Here is a 19,689-nt window from a genome sequence, read left to right on the forward strand (position 1 = left end):
TCCATAGGCATACAAAGTTGTGAATTAGTGGCAATTTAAGTAGCTACTATGATGTAAAAAGGCGAAACTGAATTATTGAAATAGTAACACAGCAAAAATCCAAATTATTATTATTATGCACCACCTGGAATGAGGAACCAGTCCTGCTCACTTGTCTTGAATGTCCCTCTCTAAATATGTGATACATATCAAGGGATGCCAGAGGAAGAAAAATGACCAATAATCAATGGACTCTGGAGAGGATGGCCAAGGCACCTGGCATGGAAGAAAACAGTCTTGCTGTGGTTAGAGGCAAATACCCAGGTGGAAAATTAAGTCTAATCTTTAGCTCCCACTAGTGTTATACACTCCCCCCCACCCCCCCGAGAATTACAATCCTACAACGGGGTCGACTATGTTCTAACCTGGACAAGAGAGGACGCACTTCTTAGTCTGTGTGCTTATGTATTTCTTGATAAGTTCAGTTTGGTGAATGATTAATTCAAAGGTGCCCTGGTGCTGATGGGAAGGAGCACTGTGTGCGACCAGGAAGACATAGATGCAAAAGGTGAAAAGCCAGATCTTCAAGGTTTTCAGAAAAGTAAGAATCTGGTCATGGGCCTTCATTAGTAAACATAATGAATCCCACTGTTGAAAACACTCGCTCAAGATGGAAACAGAGAAGCGAGGCCTTCGCCGGCCCTCCCAGTAAACTATTCTCACTTGCACTGGCCATTGTGCAAACAAGGCTTTTAGTAGGATGAAAAAAGCGGAGCTCTAAAATGGGCATGACGTATGTAGTTATACACGTTGCTTAAAGACGTAAAATAAAATGTCTATGATTCCCATAACGTGTACCCGACCAGTATATTGGTGCCTCTCGGAGCTTTCTGTTATTCAATTCAGATATTGACAAACACCTAAAAGCAGCCAGGACCATTGGCTTTGTCAATGGTTGTCTGTGTGCACTGTGTAGAACGAGAGGTCAAGGACTGGATGACCATGTATTCTGAACACCTTTTTGAACCACTGACAGATATTGTGGGAAACTTGCACTGCCTTCAGCCTGACCATTAGAGCTCTCTTTCGTGGTTGTTATAAACACCTGGACTTGACTCAGTTCAAAGCATGCATTATACAAGAGTAATATGTTGAACGCAAAATAAAATACAAAAACACAACATCCTGGAAGTAGCTAGCACTCTATTGAAGTGCAAGGTTCAGTAAAACTTGTGAAATATAACCGGGAAATAAATCAGTGACAGGGATTAACTGAACATGTGTTACATTAATTGTTTGGAAATCATCAGTGTTTTCTCAGTAAAGTTAAGGATGTGAATGTATAAGGCCCGATAGGAACCTATTACAAAGTCAATTCAAAAATACTACCGGGTCTGAGATCTGGAGGGACCTGGCCCACTTAAAGCCCTGTGTGCGAAGCCTCTCCATATAGTGAGATGATGAATGCCCAACTACTTTGGAGCCCAAGGACAATTAAGTACATATAGTGTAATCCTGGGCCCCCAGGAGCGTCTATAGATAAAAGGATGTTATGCAAACGACAAACTGAAAACCCACAAGTGGCAACTGTTCTAATGTGGTTGGTTTTTAGGTCTCTGCCTACCAGGCAGCACAGCTGTCTGGCTATGCGAAAGACATTTTAGGGAAAAAAGGAGGAAAAACTGTTGCCGTCCTGGGGTCCAAAGCCTGGAACGCACTTCCAATCAACTTAAGATTACAGAAAACGGAATCTCAATTTAGGAAGGCACTGAAGACATAGATATATAACATTTCTGATGTCTGCTGCCTCACGCTAATTTAACCGGAACACAGGCTGGTATCTCACAGGACCCTCCCTTATCGTCTATTCCTCAGTGCCAGGATACTCCTTGCGGAGTGACAGCTTGCGCTTAATAAATGCCAACTTACATTACATTACTTTCAGAAAGGTGACCTGGGAATGCATTCCGTCCGTGGTTTGCTATTGGCATTGTGGTTTGTAACTCACGTTTACTGCCTTTCCATTTGCTGGCTTTATTTGCTTTAGGCTGTGCAGCTTCAGTTCATACCTCCCCATGCTAAATCGTTGTTTACAGTATTCTTCCAGTAACTTGTTTTATGTAATAAACAGGTCTTTAAAATGTTGTTCTTATCTAGTCACATTTGCTGGGCATTCAAAGACCAAGGTCAAATGTGAAGCTATGCTTTAGTGGGTGCCTGGTGTTTATATTGCTTTCGGCTGACTTCAAAGTGAGAGCGTTAATAGGAAAAAGGAATGTAGCGTACTTTCTCAATTGTGCCTGCGTTTGCCCTTTTAAAATAAAAAATATATTTTAGACACAGCCAATTCAAAAGGTATCTCGTTCTTCAGCTGCACATAACATTTGCACGTTTTTTGCAAAATTCCTCCTCTTTGGTGAGTCCATTTAATTTGTGAAACTGCCCTTTTAGACACAAAGTACAAAACTGCATTTCAGTCTCAGAGCCTGCCTAAAATATGGTGATCTTGGGCAATTTACACTGTTTATGGCACATTCACTGTCAAGCACAGGATAAGATATTTTCACAGGAAAGAGACAGACACATTGTAACACAATTTAACAATGCTTAGTTTTCAATTTGATGCGTAAAGCATGTACTTTATTTATGACATCTGTGGCAACTTGTTTTTAATAGTTGGCTATGTTCAAAGACACTTTTTACTAAAGCTTTTGTGTTTAGGTTTAACTATGCATTAATGATGTATTCAGTCTGAAACTGAGCCTTTTTCAGAACACATATATTACTGGATATTAATGATTTCCTCATTTGTCCTTGCAGACCCCAGGGTCATGATTTCAATGGTGCAGCAGGTGCAGGGGCACAGGGGCCGAAAGGTTTAGGAAACCCACTGAGCACTGATTATTGAGATATTTTACTATTAAACACACAGTCACAAGTGCAGTGATATTGTAGGCACTAGGGCCATGATTTGACTGGTGCAGCAGGTGCAATAGCACAGGCATCAAAAGGTCTAGGAAACAGGCAGAACATCGGGTATTGCTATATATTACTACTAAAGAGGCAGTCACAAGTGCAGTTACCTTGCAGGCACTAGGGTCATGATTTGAATGGTGCAGCAGGTGCATTGGCACAGGGGCCAAAGCCTCTCGGAAACCCACTGGATGCAGATTATTACCATAGTTTGCCACTAAATAAGCAGTCACAAGTGCAGGTTCCTTGCAGACACTAGGGTCATGATTTGAATGGTGCACCAGGTGCATAGGCAAAAGGGCCAAAAGCTCCAGGAAACCCACTGGACACAGATTATTGCTATACTTTACCACTAAACAAGCAATCACAAGTACAGTTAACTTGAAGGCACTTAGGGGCATATGTATCAACATCACCATTTGCGATTCTCAAATAGCGATTTTTAAAGAATCGCTATTTGAGAATTGCAAAACGGGATGTATTTAAAAAATTGCAAACTTTTTGCGATTTCTTAAAATTCCTTAATTGCGATTAGCAAATTGCGAAATCGCAATTAAGGAATACCTGCCCATTCATTTCTATGGGCCAGGAGACCCATAGGAATGAATGGGAAGTAATTCTCAAATAGCGAATCGCAATTTGCTAATCGCTATTTGAGAATAATTTCAAAGGTGCAAGGGTGTCATGATGACACCCTGATGCACCCCTGAAATTAGCATGTGTGTGCATATGGCGCACATACATGCCCTAAGGGCATGTATGAGCGCCACGTGGCACTTTGTAAAATTCAAAAAAGTGCTTTTTGAAAGGAAATCGCAAATTACCACCAACTGGAAGTTGGTGGTAATTTGCGATTTCTTAAGGATAATTCGCACAACTTGGGTGCTTTTTACATATCATTTAAGAAATCGCAATTTGCGATTTCTTAAATGCTTACGCAAAATTAAGAAATCGCTAAATTAGCAATTCCTTAATTTTGCAATGGGATTTGGCTCATACATCCCGATTAACGATTTTTTAATCGCAAACGCTGTTATTTTGCGAATCGCAGCGTTTGCGATTAAAAAATCGTTTGATACATATGCCCCAAGGTCATGATTTGAATGGTGCATCAGGTGCAGTGGCACAGAAACCGAAAGGTCTAGGAAACCCACTGAATGCCGGTTTTTGCTATATTGTACTGCTAAACAAGCAGTCAGAAGTGCAGTTGCCTTGCAGGCTCTAGGGCTGTGATTTAAACGATGCAGCTGGTGCAACGGCACAGGGGCCAAAAGGTCTAAGAAACCCACTGAATTCTGATTATTGCCATATTTTACAAGTAAACAAGCAGTCACAAGTGTAAGTACCTTGCAGGCGCTAGGGTCATATTTGAATGGTGCAGAGGCACAGGGGCCAAAAGTTCTAGAAAACCCGCTGAACACCGATTAATGCTATATTTTACCACTAAACAAGCAGTCGGGATTGCTTTTTTGGTTCTTTTGTAACTATTGCACCCAAAGTAACATCTAACCTAAAGCATAACTGTAATAAAAGTAACATATTGGCCTTTTCAGTCTACCGACAACTTATGTTACATTCAATGCATTTATATGCCACATTTTCCCCGTTTTTGTATGGTCCTTAAATGCTTATGAAGCTGGACACACTAACACCTTGGTAAGGGCATTCTTAAACATTAGCACTTCAGCCGTCGTAAACACTATATAAATACTTATAACTTGCCATATGGCATTCCATACCAAGCATTGGCAAAGCCAATAGAGCTTGCTTATTGCGAGATCTATTTGCTTTGCCAATTGTTTTTTAGCCATATTATACAGCAGCGCTAGCTTCAGTGCAACATAACTGAAAATAAAAACGCGCCATAATGTCATACATCTTTTTTGCATTACTTTCAGGTATTTGCAACATAGCTAAAAACATTAGCAAAACCAATACATTTCACATAGGCAAGACCTATTGACTTTGCCAGTGCTTGTTCATTCTGGTGGGGAAAGGATGCAACATAGTGCTATGATTCAGCACAGTTCGTGCCAGTGCGTTTCCTTGAAGTCTCACCAGCATCTCGCCCTGTTCTCTCACCTGCTTCATGCACACCTTGAGGCTAGGGTTACCAAATACACCCTTGTTACCAGGACGTAACTTTCCCAGTTCTCAGTTTACATTTTTCAATCCATTGTCAGGTATGTCAGTTTAACTGGTTTAACTGAACTGAAATCAGACCACAACTGCCATGAACTTGGCACTTTGTTAGATGTAATTCTAGAGCAGGAAGCAAGGTATCCAGTGAACATCGAAACCACTGTGGCCAGGATCAACCGTCATAACAATGATGTCATACAGGGCTTGAGTGTTGTCTTTACAACCGCACACCCTAAAGTTGCTAGCAAATCAGCAAAGGAAGTGGATGCTGCAACATTACATCTCTATGATTGACTTTTGGTAAAGTAAACAATGACATCTCCAGCTAAACGTGCCAATACGTTTAAGCTGTGCTGGACAAAAATTAATAGCTGCCCAATTTCATAGGTCCCTGTATTATGCGCTGCACCTGTCCAAATTTTAGCTATAGATTCTGGGACTTGTTGTACTGTTTTAATTATAATGGAGTAAACGAGACTAACAGTCTTGTTTTATAATGGAATAATCAAGACTACAAGTCCCAGAATTCAAAGTAAAAAAAATCTCAACTGGCGCAGCCCGGCAATATGTTATTACAGGTTGTTGAAATTATTTTTGCTTGTGGAAAGCGTAGAGCTACTTAAACGGACACAGTCCTGATAGGGGGGTGCCGGCTGCGGGTACTTTCCAAGTAGAAATGTCTGTCCATTTAAAGCACTGCGTGCCTGTCCCTATAGCTCAAATGAACCTTCATTAAACCCTTCGTCAACGAAGGCTCCTTTCGAAGTCACAGAAGTGCTTCTCTCCATGGAAGGCTTCTCTCTGCTGGGAGGGCAGCCCTCTGGAGCGGTTTGGAGAAAGCAGCGCGCACCGGAGACGGAGGACACAGAGGTATAGGTGCAGCCGGGAGGTGATGAGGCGCTCGTGCTGGAGTAACCTCTTCCTGCCGAGTCTGCGCGAGACGGGGAGCAGGAAGCGTGGGGTGGGGGCGGGCCGGAGGGCGGGCCCGAGACGGGGGCGGAGCTCGCGGCCGCGGAGGGCGGCTGGCTGCGGGATTCGGGTCAGTGCTGAGGCTGGCGCTGGAGAGGAGGCTTGGGCGCTTCGAAGAGCAGTGCCCTGGGGCGGGCGTTGAGGGAAGGCGTCCGAGCTGCCAGGGAGTCTCACGCCTCACGGACCGAAGGCGCCACCCGCCCGCTGAGAAGAGAAACCGCCGCGGGTAAAGGCGGCATTAGAAAGGGAGACCAGCCGGGTGTTGGACCAGCGGCCGTGTTGAGGGCACCTGTGGCGGTGTGTGCGCTGCGGCATCCTGCATCGCAGAGCCAACCGGCCACTGGAGACAGAGGACATATCTCGACCGCAGAGGAGTCCTCAGCGAGGACCAGGGAGAGTGCGAAGCAACGACAACACTTGGCAGTGGGCACCCAACCTGGCACCTGAAGGGCACCAGCTACTCTGTCAAACAAGTGCAAACTGACCCAGTGCAGTTGAGAACGTGGACTCTGGTGGCACCGTGAGTCCTAGGATCGCAGCTGTGCGAGATACAGCCCGCAGTGCTTTTATTGACCCACGCACTGCACCCCTTACAGTATCTGAGTGACCTGCTGTGACCCCTCTTTACTGCTCCCCTTCAGCACCCATCTGCACTGCTTCCAGGGATCTTATGCCTTGACCGCGTGCTCTGTCCTCACTGAACACCTGCAGCGCATTTATTGACCTCCGTGTAGTGTCACCCCCGCAAGTAATGTCTTTGGAGCGCAGGTGGGTGAGGGTGGCATAGACAGTAGAGTTCACAGGATATTAAATAGATCCTCACATTCTACCACTCCTGATGCCAGGTTTGGGTGGCCCAGGAAGGCAAGCGGACAAGGCGGAGCCTGCCAGCCCAGGCACCCGGCCTGCCAGAGCCAGCCGTGGGGGGGTCATGGCGAAGTGGCTGAACAAGTATTTCAGTTTGGGCAACAGCAAGACCAAGAGTCCCCCACAGCCTCCGCGACCCGACTACAAGCAGCGACAAGCAGGGGGCGGTGGCACAGAACCCAGTGGGCATCAGCCTGGGCATCACCATACTTCACCATTTCCTGGTGGGCAACGAAGCCATGAAGAGAGCGACCTGGTCCGCGCATACCGCGCACAGAAGGAGCGTGACTTTGAGGACCCGTACAGTGGACCTGGCTCGTCACTTCGCAAACTGCGTGCCATGTGCCGTGACTACTGCACCCAAGAGGAGCTGGAGCTGGCCCGTAGGAAGGGGCTGGCGCAGTGTGGAGGCAGTGTGAGGGAGGCCCCTTCCCCTCGAGGCTGTTGCGCAGCTTCGCCCATTTTGCCCGCCTCTGGCTCTCCTTCGCCGCTATACCGGTGCAATAGTGAGCGTCGGCCTCTGCCCAGCCAGCAGCACTCTGCACCACTTCTGTTGCTCTCCGAGGTCAAGTACATCTCGCCCAAGCACCGGCTCATCAAAATTGAGAGCTGCGCTGGCTTGGGTACAGAGCCCACCCCTGGAGTAGTGTCCACCAACTGCAGCACGTGGAGCCCCACCGCAGGTTGCAAGAAGCAAAGCATCCCAGAGGAGAGCAACCCGGCCAAGAAGGAGAAGGTGAGCAACATGGTCTCTTGACATACCATGTCCCACTGCCTCAGCATAAGCATCTCGCCTGCCCCCCATAAAAGCCCCTTACAAATCCTGTTGTTCTTTCAAGTCTTAGTCAACACCACCTCTGATCTTCACAACTGTCCCCTCGCATCTTCCCAGGCTTGTGCCACCACTGTTCCATCCTAAGATTTTGTTGGTCTGCAATCTGCTATCCCTTAACGCTAGATTTTTTCCGTCGCATGTCCTTATCTGCCCCAAGCTTCCTGAATCGTGCCTTGACAGTCCAGCAGTAATTGCTGAACTTACTTAAACTGTCCCACATACTTGCCAGAACAGCTGCCACACACACTGTGAGCAAAACATCTATCCGAACGGTGGGGTATTGCCTAATTTGCTGTAAAAATATTTTAATTCATTATGTGTTTTGTGACTGAAAATCAACTATACAAAACAATTTCATTGGGATCTTAAGTTAAGTTTGAGAAAAATCGCCCGATTTAGAGTTTAGAATAAGGATCCAAGAGTGACAGTAGTACGTTGTAACCCTTTCTCCGCCAGCTCTGAATATGTACCTTGGTGCAGAGAGAGCGAAAGTAATGATTGCTTGCATAATTTTCTGCCATAGGCATCACGAAAGAGCATATTAAACCAAAGTATGTCTATGAGTAAGTCAAGTCCCCTATTATATTAATGTACACATTTTATTATATTAAAATCAATCAATGGTTTGTAGCAGTAATATGGCTCCTTATGGAGTACAATTCCATAGCTGTTATTTTGTTGCCCTTTCACTGCTCAGTTCTTTCTGGCACCAAACTCTAAATGATCTTAAAAGTATATCACCTGTGTATTTAGATTTTTACGCATCGCTGTGAACCACTGTCAGTAGATTTAAAATACCTTACCTTAATGGTGACAGAACAACTAATTGGTGATTGCAAGCGTATGGTAATAGTTAGGGCTAATTTTCCATTTTAAAGGCGATTTTTGTATTGCTCGTAACATTCGACCCCTTCCATGAATCTTAGCTAAACTTTGAAATCAAATGGCACTAGTGGCTTGATATGTCATACGTCTTGCAGATCCATCGAAGCTTCAAAAATGAGCATTTTCCAATGTAACTTTTTTAGGAAACTATGCTGTTCGCTACAGAAAATGCTGCTGATAGTAATTACAGCAAACGTGCCATGGGACTAGAACTTTACTCAGAGGTGCGCCTTTGCTTGTTGTAAAGCAGTTCATTCATTTTTGAGATGTTACAAAAAGGCATAGGTAGACGTTGAACAATTTTAGTTATATGGAACATTATTATGTTGAGGATTCAAGGATCCGGATCCTTGTATCCTCTATATATGGCACATTTGAACAATAAGCATATTCCATTGGAAGAGGGAACATTTCTCACCTTTGTGAAATGGGAGATTTGTGGATCCTCCGATGACTAGAGTATGTGAGCAATCTGGTGGATTGGCAGTGCATTTGGTGGTGGTGTTAATGATTTGCTTGGCAGGGCTGTGATTTGGGAAACTAGTCATAACTGAACAATTTCAGGATGGGTTAGGTTTTGTTTCAGAACTACAGCAGCACTTTAGATGTGTTTTTGAACAAAATTCCAGATTTTTTTAAAACATACATTATGGTTTTATAAGCAGTAAAAAGCACAAGTCTCCTCTAATGAAATTTCTGACGAGAAGCAATAGTGATCTGTTCATAGTAAGGTGATGAATCGAAGGCATGTGCCTATGTCAAACACTATGTTCCTGTGTCCTCAAATGTTCACATATATTCTCTGGTTTTCCCTTCATCACAGTCCAAGACCTATTTTACCATTACCGTGGTTTGCAAGACCCCCAGTACTTAGGATTAACTTTAATAAAAAGCTCATACGCATCTCTAGCGCATTCCCTCTCCAAGCTGATCTTTCAACACAAAGTAGTTTAATGACGAGTGAAATTAGATATCGATACGCATGCAAGTATGTTTTCTGTCAACATGCCCCAGGCATAACATTATTTCCCCCACACTATATTCTTGTTGGGCTAAAACATTTGACCACTGTTAATGTCTTTTTCTAAATCTGTAATTTTATTTCTAAGATATTAAGTGATCTTCTGTTAGACAACCACACACAATATCTGAAAATCCTCCAAAGATTCTTTGGTGCCATGCATTGTTTGTGTTAGGATGCTGTAAACACGCTAAGCGTACAGCAGCCCAGGATACATGTACGTTGATGAAAGCTACAGTTTGTTGCAAATAAAGGTTTTATGCAGAGCATGCGGTGCCTGTTAATCCTTTAAAATGCAATGTTCTGGGACAATTGCCCATTTGTGGTTAATTTAAAGTTGCAAATGTAAAGGATTTCGAGGTTTTCCTATTGTTGCCAAAAGTGACTATACTAAATCTGGCATCTACTATTGGGAGTCCCTCCGCTTTTTTGGAAATGATTATTGCAAGCCTGTTTTTCATGCAAGAAATGCACTGCTGTTTTGAATTGATCAGTCGTAACCATATGTGCAGTGCATTCAGAGAAGGTTAGACTTGCGCTTAGTTCCTGGTTTGGTCTCTGTAATTGTTTTGAAAAAATATGGATGCTGGTAGTACTGTTGCAAGAGACTCATGTTGTCATATTTACTGATTATGCTATTTTCTAACGCATCAGCATAGTTCCTTGCCGATGTATTGCAGCGCCAAGAGTTGATTAGGATAGGATCAACCAGTTTGACTCTTTACTTCAGGGGACCTGGGATATTCTCAGAGTGACATTTCAGTTAGGCCTCAATGACTTTGAATCTTGTGGGTTCTATGTAAGGCTGTTTGTGTCTTGTCCCATTTCAGAAGTGTGCCTGATCTTAGTACGAGCTGTATGCCTCTTGAAGAGGGCTAGCTTTACTGCATTACTGAAGACAGGTAGGCTGTGCTCGGTTCTTGGTGATGCCAGGGTGTTCATAAAATGGGAAAATGTACTTTCATGGTCTGAATTCCGTACTTCTATCATCCGCATCACAATCATTTGTGAAGACTTATACCCTTCCTCAGTTGTCAGTATCTACACCATTTTTCACCATATTGAATTTGTGATTCCCCATATGTATCCCGCAAACCACCCCAACAACCCATCCAGGTAACTGAAATGTGAGAGTATGTGAACAGATTTGGGTACTGGCTTCCTAGTTTTGTGTGTTTGCTCATCTTGTTTTTATAATGGCATGATGATTGCAACTGTGTTTTACGCTTTGCCTTTGTCTTGCCCTCTATTTGGTTTTTTAAAATATTTGTATTATCTCTTGACTTTTGTTTTCCTCTTCGATTCAGAGGTGGCCACAGAAAACTACTATCCATATCTTAAGGCCCAAAACCATTGCAAAAAGGGACTAACATTTGCAGTCAATAAAGCAAGGCGTGCACTGAATCAATGCGTTGGCACATTAATGCAGGCTTAAGTTTGGGAGATGAGCCCCTTTGTGTGTACTCATCCACACAAACTCTTTGTTCCACCAGATACAGCTCGGAACAAACTGTTGATGAGATGTATCTGTGTTCTGATGTGCTCAGGGACCTTCATGTCACAGGTTGGAATCCTTCTGAGCTAACTTAGCTTCCATTCATTCCTTCTGAGTGTCTTTTGGCTGTTGCATGGCATGGCATATACGTTTCAGCGCTTCAAAATCAACATGCAGTATTGGAAGCACCCGCTGTAAAAAAAAAAAAAAAAAATGCGTGCTCTACTTGCTTTCAATCGATGAGTGTATGCAAGTGGATATATGGAACTCCAAAGGGCCAAAGAGGTAATATACGGGCGAGACACCTTGATGAATGTGTGACTACAGGGTCCGCTCCCTCAGAATATCCATGTCGAAAGGAAATACCGCCATATAAATGATCACACAGAGTGATAGAAGAAAGTGTAAGTTGTGCACTACTACACCTGTACCGCTTGTCTTAGTGTGCATGTGGTCACCAATTAAAAATGACATGCTAGTGATAGGGACATCACGGTCCTGAAGAAAGCCATACTGATGCTGTGGGCACTTTATTGGATGGATGAAACATGTAGACCTAGGATGTGGGAGATCATCACCTTCTCATATCACATCCACCTATGTTTTTAATCTTTACCCAAGGTTTCCATTATTAAAATTGTCTTGAGAGGTTGGTAACATTTAGGTAATTTTAATCCTCTAGTCCCTGCAAAACACTGAAAAAACACCAGCCCACTGTAATGCAGGCGTCGCAGCACAACCAGATGCGCGAGGCGTCTTGGGTCAGAAACCTATGATGAAGCATGCCACTAACAAGTGTTAGTGGGTGGGGGCTCTTTTGGAAACCTAAAGGGTTTCCCAACTCACGTGAGCATGGGGACATCTCAAGATGTTTTGAACTTTGTTAGTGAGCTCATTTTCATTGGTTTGTTAGATTTGATTAGGGACATGCACAACGTATACTTTCAACTGTCACCTCCAGTAGTTTAAAATGGCCCACGATTGAGAGCTCTGTAGTTACGGCTGTAGGGAGTGTAGATTTCTCACAGTGCCTGTCAGTGGGTCAAAAAGGTGTTTAGAATACATGGTCATCCAATCATTGGACTCTGTGCTTAGTGGACAGACAGTGGTCACTTATTTAAGTTGCAATTGTGATTCTGTGCAAGTGCGTATGAAGGAGGTACACAGTTGTCAAAATATTGAACGGGTGAAAATAAAAAAATGAGGTGCTTACAGGTGAGTGGGTGCGTTGTGTGTGGGGGTAGTGAAGTGAAGGAGGTGCATTCATTAGAGAGTGTAAAGAGGGTGTTGAAGAGGAGAGAGGTAAGATATGTAGATGTAAAGAAAAAAAGGGCGTACATGTATAACCTAGGATAAACCTAAAGGGAGTGATTGAGACACGGACACCTTTCCCCAGGCCTCCACAATACTTCATTTACAGTCTCACAATTTCAGAACTGAAACGTTTCCAATATTAATTATTTGCAACAAAATCTTTGTCACTCATTTATCGATCTAATAACCATTGACAAGGGCAATAGTCCTTACTGGTTTTAGATATATGTAACACATATCTGGATGCAATAACAGAAAATGCAGAGAGGAACCAAAACTATGGACTCGTAGTTTTGGGAAACACAGAAATTCAGTTTACTAGTTTAAGCCACATCCTTAATTAAATTGGTCACGCCCCTTTAAGAGCCCCTCACTTGTTCCATCCCGCCTAAAGACATGATCAGTGTAGAGTATTATTAGGGACCAGAGAAGAACAGTGACGCAGTGCACCCTTTTACCACATCTGTTGTCAGGCTTTTGTGTCAGTCTGACACTTCCGGAGTGGACTCTGAGAGCCTGGCTATTCTTTTGCTTTGGTGGCGCGTGCTCGCTTGTGTTGCTTCCTTGTTCTAGTCGGGCTGTTTTCTGCTGTGATTTTGTCTCTTCATTTCTGGCTAATTATTATATTCCGCTCCCCCCGTTGTTAGAAGTCTCATTGCTGGTATGGGGGTGGGTTTGTATGTGTGCCTCGATGTCCAGATGGCTTGTGATGTGAAATTGTTCACTGTAAATGAATTTACTTTGGGTGATCTCACGCACAGGCTGCATTAACCACAGTTTAGCTCGGGACAGCTGGTGCGGCCGCAACATTATCTGCTTCACCACAATTACAACAACTGATTTCACGTCCGACTGTTCACCCTGAGGTAACCTTTTCCAGAGACGGCTCAAACAGATTTGGGTGTCTGAGTATGTCTGGCTATTGTGTCTGTAACATCTGTGGTCAAGGACTACATCAGTATCGAATGACATTTGAACAAAAAAAAACATTTTATAAACGTGTGGTGGAACATAGTTCTCTATGCCCGTAAAACGCATTTAATTAAATCAATTTATAAGCTGGTCCATTTAAGCGCAGAATAGTTGACTACCGCCAAGCACTTTTTTGGTTTAAACCCAGCGAGAAGAATTACAGTAAATAATCATATTCAGTTCACCCTTCACCTTGAAATACACAGTTAGATCAAAGCCGACGCTGATGCTCAGTTCACTCTATAAACCCAAGGGTCCAGGGCTCCTTTCTCACACAAGCACCGCAAGCAATTTCCTCAGACATCATCCTGCCTATGAAGTGAATCGTGCAGTCTGCTCTGCTGATTGAGGCGGAAGCATGCCTACTCGGCAGATGTTTGTAGTCCATGAACCCATTCCATGCCTGTAGAAAAGACTTGCGCCATGAGACCGCATTAGCCGACATCATGCTGACACGTCAAGTCGCGAGTTGTATACACACACCCTAAGGTTGGGGGTGGGAGATATCTGTGTACTGTTGCTGAAAAATTAATTCATTGTGAGCACAACACTGTGTTTCTTGTACATTTTTAATCCTGGTAGACCAGACACTTCTACACAAACAATCAAAGCATTCATGCATGTGTGTGTATAGATATTCATTAAAGCAGTTTTTAAATGTAGAGCATGGTTTTCTTCATCTTGCAGTCCTAGGAACTGGAGTATCGAGCTTCAACAAGTATTCACTTTACTGTCCTAATCCAGTGTGAAAGGACAATGACGCTCAACAGGCCTTGACATGAATTCTGTGGTTTGTTCATGATGCGCCCTGGTTCCATGGGGATTGAAGCTCCTTAGGCTGGTGTTGATCATATTATTAACCCTTTGGTGTTCGTTCTGTAGCTGTTTTTGTTTTGCTTGTTATGATGTTAGTGTTTAGCAGGCAAGATCATAGTGAGAGTTGCGGAGATGCATTACCATACGGTATCTTAAACCACCTGAGACCCTGCATCATCTCATGTGTTTGAAATCTCTTGTATGTATGAATCCAAAAATATGTTGCAACAGTCTGTCATTCTCAGTGGTAGATTATGTGAGTAATGTATGTGTCAGAGCTATAGAGTTTGTATTTTACTTGTTTTTTGGGCTACCCCATTCAGTCAATTTGGGACCCTGGATCTGTCCTAAAATTCAAAATGTGTGTAGACCTTTGTGTGCTAAGCTTAATGTAACCGTTTTCCTTACTATAGCTTGTGTTTAGACTAGAGTCTGCTTGTCTCATTTGCGGTGCCTATTGCAACGAGGTGATAAAGGAATGCTTGAATTAATCTCGTCCAACGCTGATCCCTCGAGCTGCATTCCACTCCATCATTTTTCACTCACTCTAGACAGAGATCAGTTATATGCAAATCAGTCTCAGTCCTGCTCTTATTGAAGCAAGCCAGACCGAACTGCTTGGCCAAGTTCTCTCCAGTTGGGGGGCACAAGCAACCAACCCCCTTTTTTGGTTTTGGTCCTCTTGGCCCTCATCATTAAGAGTGAGGTATAGCCGGCGTCCTATGGTGCTGTGATAATAGCCTCCACAGTGTGACTTTAGTGGAGCTTGAATAGATATTCAGCTACCTCATCATATTTTCTTGGAATGCCACACCCAATGGAGGGCACAGTACTAAGAAGTACACAGTACAGTAATGCACACCATATGGTTGTACATTATAATATAGAAAAGAGGAAAGCTTTGTACAGCAATCAATATAAGTGCAGTAGGACATGTACAGCACTTCAGTGTTGAGCAGTCCTCATTAGGGTAAGAGGTGTACAGCAGTGCAGTGCACAGCAATGCCTGCCTTGCCATGCAGGGTGATCAATGCTAGACAATGCTTTTTTAACTGTAAACAATGTAGCAGTATACAGCATAGCAATTCAAATACAAGAATAAGATGTGCAGCAACACGCTTACAGTAATACCACGTGTACCAGCACACAGCAGAGTAATACTTTTGGGGGGGAGAGAGTATGTAGCAATGATGAACTTACCTGTAGGTAGGTGGAGTATTGCGTAGTGATGCTGGTTAGTCTTCAACATGCAATACTCGCAGGCCTCAAAGATGGTCCTGGGATTCACAATAATAAATCCATAGGTCAGTTGTGGTAGTGTGGCAAAGAGCAGTCGGGCTTTACTAGAGGAGCGTGTGTTAAGAATTTCAGAGTACCGACATGGGCGATGACTAATTGGCACGACTCGAGAAATCCAACACCAATTTATAAAAATAAAGTGTATTTTTATCTTAATTTAGACACCAAAATTAATACAATTCATATAACTGGAGTTAAGGATTTTAAAAGCAATATAAAATCAGTGCAAAATAAAACAGTGAGACCGTATCATTGTAGTTAATGGGAAACCACTAGTAACAATCTGTCATTTGCAAGTTGAGGTGCATGGAACCTTCCAAGGTAAAGGTGATGCTGGTCCCAGGACCAGGCCACAGCAGTCAGTTCAATGTTACCTGGCCCGCGGTGCCCTGGTGCAGAGTTTTTCCTGGCTGTCTGGTGCTGAACAGGAGAACTGCTTTTACCGCTTACACAGTGCTGCGGGGAACAAGATGCAAAAACATAACAATGGGGTGTTTGCTGATGTCGAAGGTCAGGTGGAATTCCCTTTAGGTGCAGTGTCGTTTGCAGGGGTTGGTTGCTGGACTGTTGACCAACAAGCATTGGCAGAGGTAATACTTGGAAAAAGGTATTTTGATATCTGGTCGTCCCAGGGATCACAGTAGCTGTCTGCAATTTTGTGGAAGTCAGGTCTACAGTTCCCACAATGCACTAGACCATCTGGATTTGGGGTATCCCACGGAGGGCCTGATGGCCAGCGATTCTTCGGATCCGGAGTGGCGTTTTACCTGTAGTTTTCAGCGGACTTGTGCCACTAGTCCAGGGGAGTCTGAGAATGCTTCAGACTCTCACAGGGGTCCCTCTGTCTGGGGGAACCAAGAGTTAGCCTAAGATGAGTCTTGATCAGGCAGTTCCAGGAGCGTTGCCATAGGTGCAGAATATCCCTCTTTTGGTTTGTGCAGGGCCTGTTGTCACAAGACACGGGTCTCTTCTTTGTCCTCTGATGCAGGTTGATCAAAACTGAGGTTCTGGTGTCAGCTAGTAGCCCTTAAATCCTAGATTTAGGGGTGTGGGTACAAGTGGCCAATGGGCTGCTTTCCCCAGTGGCTAATCCGCCCTTGAGTTGCCCACATCTGGGGATGTAGGTACATTTTCTACCCAGAACCCACAATTTCTACCACCTTTAAAATGGTAAAGGTTTTCCTTACCTATACAGATCATGAAGCCCACCATGGAGGTGAGGCTGGCCTTTTGGGGGTGTACACCTCCTGCATACCTAATTTCCCACCTGCCCAGGTGCAAATGTGTCTGGGGCAGGGGAGGGCTGCTTCCTCCTTTGGGAGTCAGCCCTGATGCATGTCCAGATTGGTGCAGCCTTTGAAGCTCACCGCCTTGATAAGCCACTTTACTAGCCATCCTGGGAGGGAGGTGGTCTGACCTCCTTTCTGCCCAGGTCTTTGTTCCTGACTTCTGGGAGTGATCGCACTGCCTGGCAGGAGGTCAGAATCCTGTCCTGGCGGCAGCAAGCACGGGCTAAAAGCAGTGCATTTACTTTGCCACACATGGTGAGAGCAAAGTCAAATTAGAGCAGTTTGTTTCTGCAATGGCAGGCCTGCTGCCAGTAGTTTACTTCACTCGGGGTGTCACAAACAGTTCTGCTAGCCCTGGGGGCCCCTTTATCTCCCATGCCCTTGGTATCACTGGTACCATATACTAATGACTTATAAGGAGAGTAGAGTCCTTGCCAATTTACATGTAACACTTTTAGGGAGAGAACACTGGGGCCTGGGCAGCAGGCTCCAGTGCACTTTCAGAGTCATAACCATAGGAGCGAAAAGTGTGGGGTGGCCATATAAAAAGGGGACTTTTCTACAATACCTATCACCTCCCTCTCTTGTGGAGGGTTTCGCACTCTTTTCAATAATGTTGATCATCCTAAAGTGCAGTATGCCTCCATTCACTTCCATGAGTTCACCCTCTTTGCAAATCTGCAATACCAGTCAAAAATATTTTATTTCCTCTTTTACTTTAATGTGCCTTCGCTTTTAAACAGCTGGCCTCATCCACATTCAAGAGCCAACAAGTTGGCTGGTATGGAAAGGGACACTATTTTTTAGAACAATCATGATGCACGTTCGTGTGCAGCGAGGGGTTAAACGGAAAAATGTGGAGCAAAAGATTGCACAGGAATCCGGACCCACTGCTGAGTTCCCACCAAAGAGTACTACATTTTTGGGGCATAACTGAAAACATACACTCCTTCCCACATAGATGTATATGCTCACCAAGATTTTATGGTATTCTGAATTTGATATGGGCACGCCAGTGGCGTGACTCCTGTAGGTGTCTCAGCTGGGGGGCTTACAAAGAACAGGCTGACTGGAGTGGGGGTGGGCTGGGCTTTCTGCGGGATCGGCACCAGTCTCAGCAGCGTGATTGCCCCAGGGCTCAGTGACATCTACCAGTGCCCTGTGGACATTGCAGCAAAACAACGACTAATCTCGGAGGAAATGCCTTCTTTCCAGTAACATTTCAATTTGCCCATTAATTTTAAATTGGTAACTTTCAAACGACATTCAGCAGCAGAAAAGTAATGACTGATGGGTTTCTGGAATATTACCATTTGAAAAGCTGTGACATTCTAGATTTCGGAGTGCTGCTGGCACATTTCTCTCCAGTGGGGGTTCCGTATACTTGGCTGTAGTATATATAATTATGGCTGTGGAAGCATTGCCTTGCGTATATAGCTGGCGTGATGTGTTCTTGATAAACTTCCCGCCCGTTCAATGGTAATTCAGTGCAGCCTTTTTAATGTTTAACCACTGCGGTCGAACATTGACTGGGGCAGTTTACACACACAACTGGGATGTCTTGGTCTGCATATATTTGAGATACCAGTGCCTTTTGACTGCCTCTGGTCTTTTGGAGCATTACGTTTTCTGGAACTGAAGTGGTGAATGCGTCCCTCATAAAAGACTGGTCATTAATGCACAGCTCTGGAGATCACTGGTGTAGGTGAGAGAGAGGTGGTTTGAAGATGCAGTCAGGGAGTTGGGTGGGGTTGAAATCACCAGTTACTTTAACACAGATCATTGTATGTGGGATGCCGGTTTTATTTTGGGCCCTGTATTTGAATTGTGTGGTGCAAACCATCAGACGTCTATGTTCTATCACAGTGGCCACCCCCTCAAATCGGTTTCCCCTTGTGTGCAAACATTTGTTAACATGGGAAGTGGGGGCATGCCTCTCTTCGCCATACATATGATGAATGGTTTGTTGAGAGGCTTTGTGCTTCTGGGCTGAAGAATCTCCGGTAGGAGATCTTTTGAAATAATACTTTTTCATTTGCTATCTGAAGGCCAGACTTGCCTCAGTGTGGGTGTTAATAGGTGACTTGTGTTCCATACCTTTTGGTCCTTGAACTGCGAACCAGTTTGCCTTTGGCACACTGGAGCTCTAGTTCATTCTGGTATTGTTTTTAAATGGAAGACCTATAGCACGGTGTATATTTTTTTTAAGACTAAAAATATTCATGAGAATGGAAACACTGAACACATATCAGGTTATAAAATACAAGCAAAGAAGATCTGCAAAATGGTGACATCAAAGCATTACTATTACATAAGCTTTGTTACAATAAAATATTTTCCAACGAATAGAAGGTAAAAGCCAAGTATAATAGGGAAAGAGTGAAACAACCGATTTCAGATCTTTAACTGCCAACAGAGAGAGAATGAATGTGGCTAATAGTTGCATAGTTCCAAAAAGTCATCCCATATCAGTTTGAACATTTCCAGTTTATCTTCTATTTTAAATATTGTCTCAGTTTGAACAAGTTTTGACATCTAAATTACCTATCAATTATTTTACAGGACATTAGTGGATTCACAGTTTTGGAGGACACGTTTTTTTTCCACACCTCCAAACCTCCCTGAAGTCACATTTGCTTGGGTTTTCCCACTGATTGCCATCCTTCCCACATCATTGAGAAAACATTGCCTCTGTTGAGCACAATATAGGATCTGATATTGAATTATCTCTACCATTGCAAGATCTGTGAACATTTTTATGAGCTTTTGACGATAATCTGTATGGTGCTCCCTGCATGCCTTGTAATTCCCAGATGTAATTGCTCTACTTTTT

The 19,689-nt window shown here is 43.8% G+C and overlaps 1 protein-coding gene across 1 annotated transcript in view; it reads left to right on the top strand.

The window, feature by feature from the left end:
- The first annotated feature begins 6,086 nt into the window (after positions 1-6,086).
- The window catches only part of SHB (SH2 domain containing adaptor protein B), a 362,891-nt gene continuing 349,288 nt past the window's right edge, over positions 6,087-19,689 (top strand). Inside the window, exon 1 of the mRNA XM_085636591.1 lies at positions 6,087-7,666. Within this exon, the coding sequence (XP_085492717.1) occupies positions 6,902-7,666 (765 nt within the window). The 5' untranslated portion in view covers positions 6,087-6,901. The remainder of the gene's footprint in view (positions 7,667-19,689) is intronic.

This window comes from Triturus cristatus, chromosome 2_1 (assembly GCF_964204655.1).
Source record: "Triturus cristatus chromosome 2_1, aTriCri1.1, whole genome shotgun sequence".
Taxonomy (NCBI): domain Eukaryota; kingdom Metazoa; phylum Chordata; class Amphibia; order Caudata; family Salamandridae; genus Triturus; species Triturus cristatus.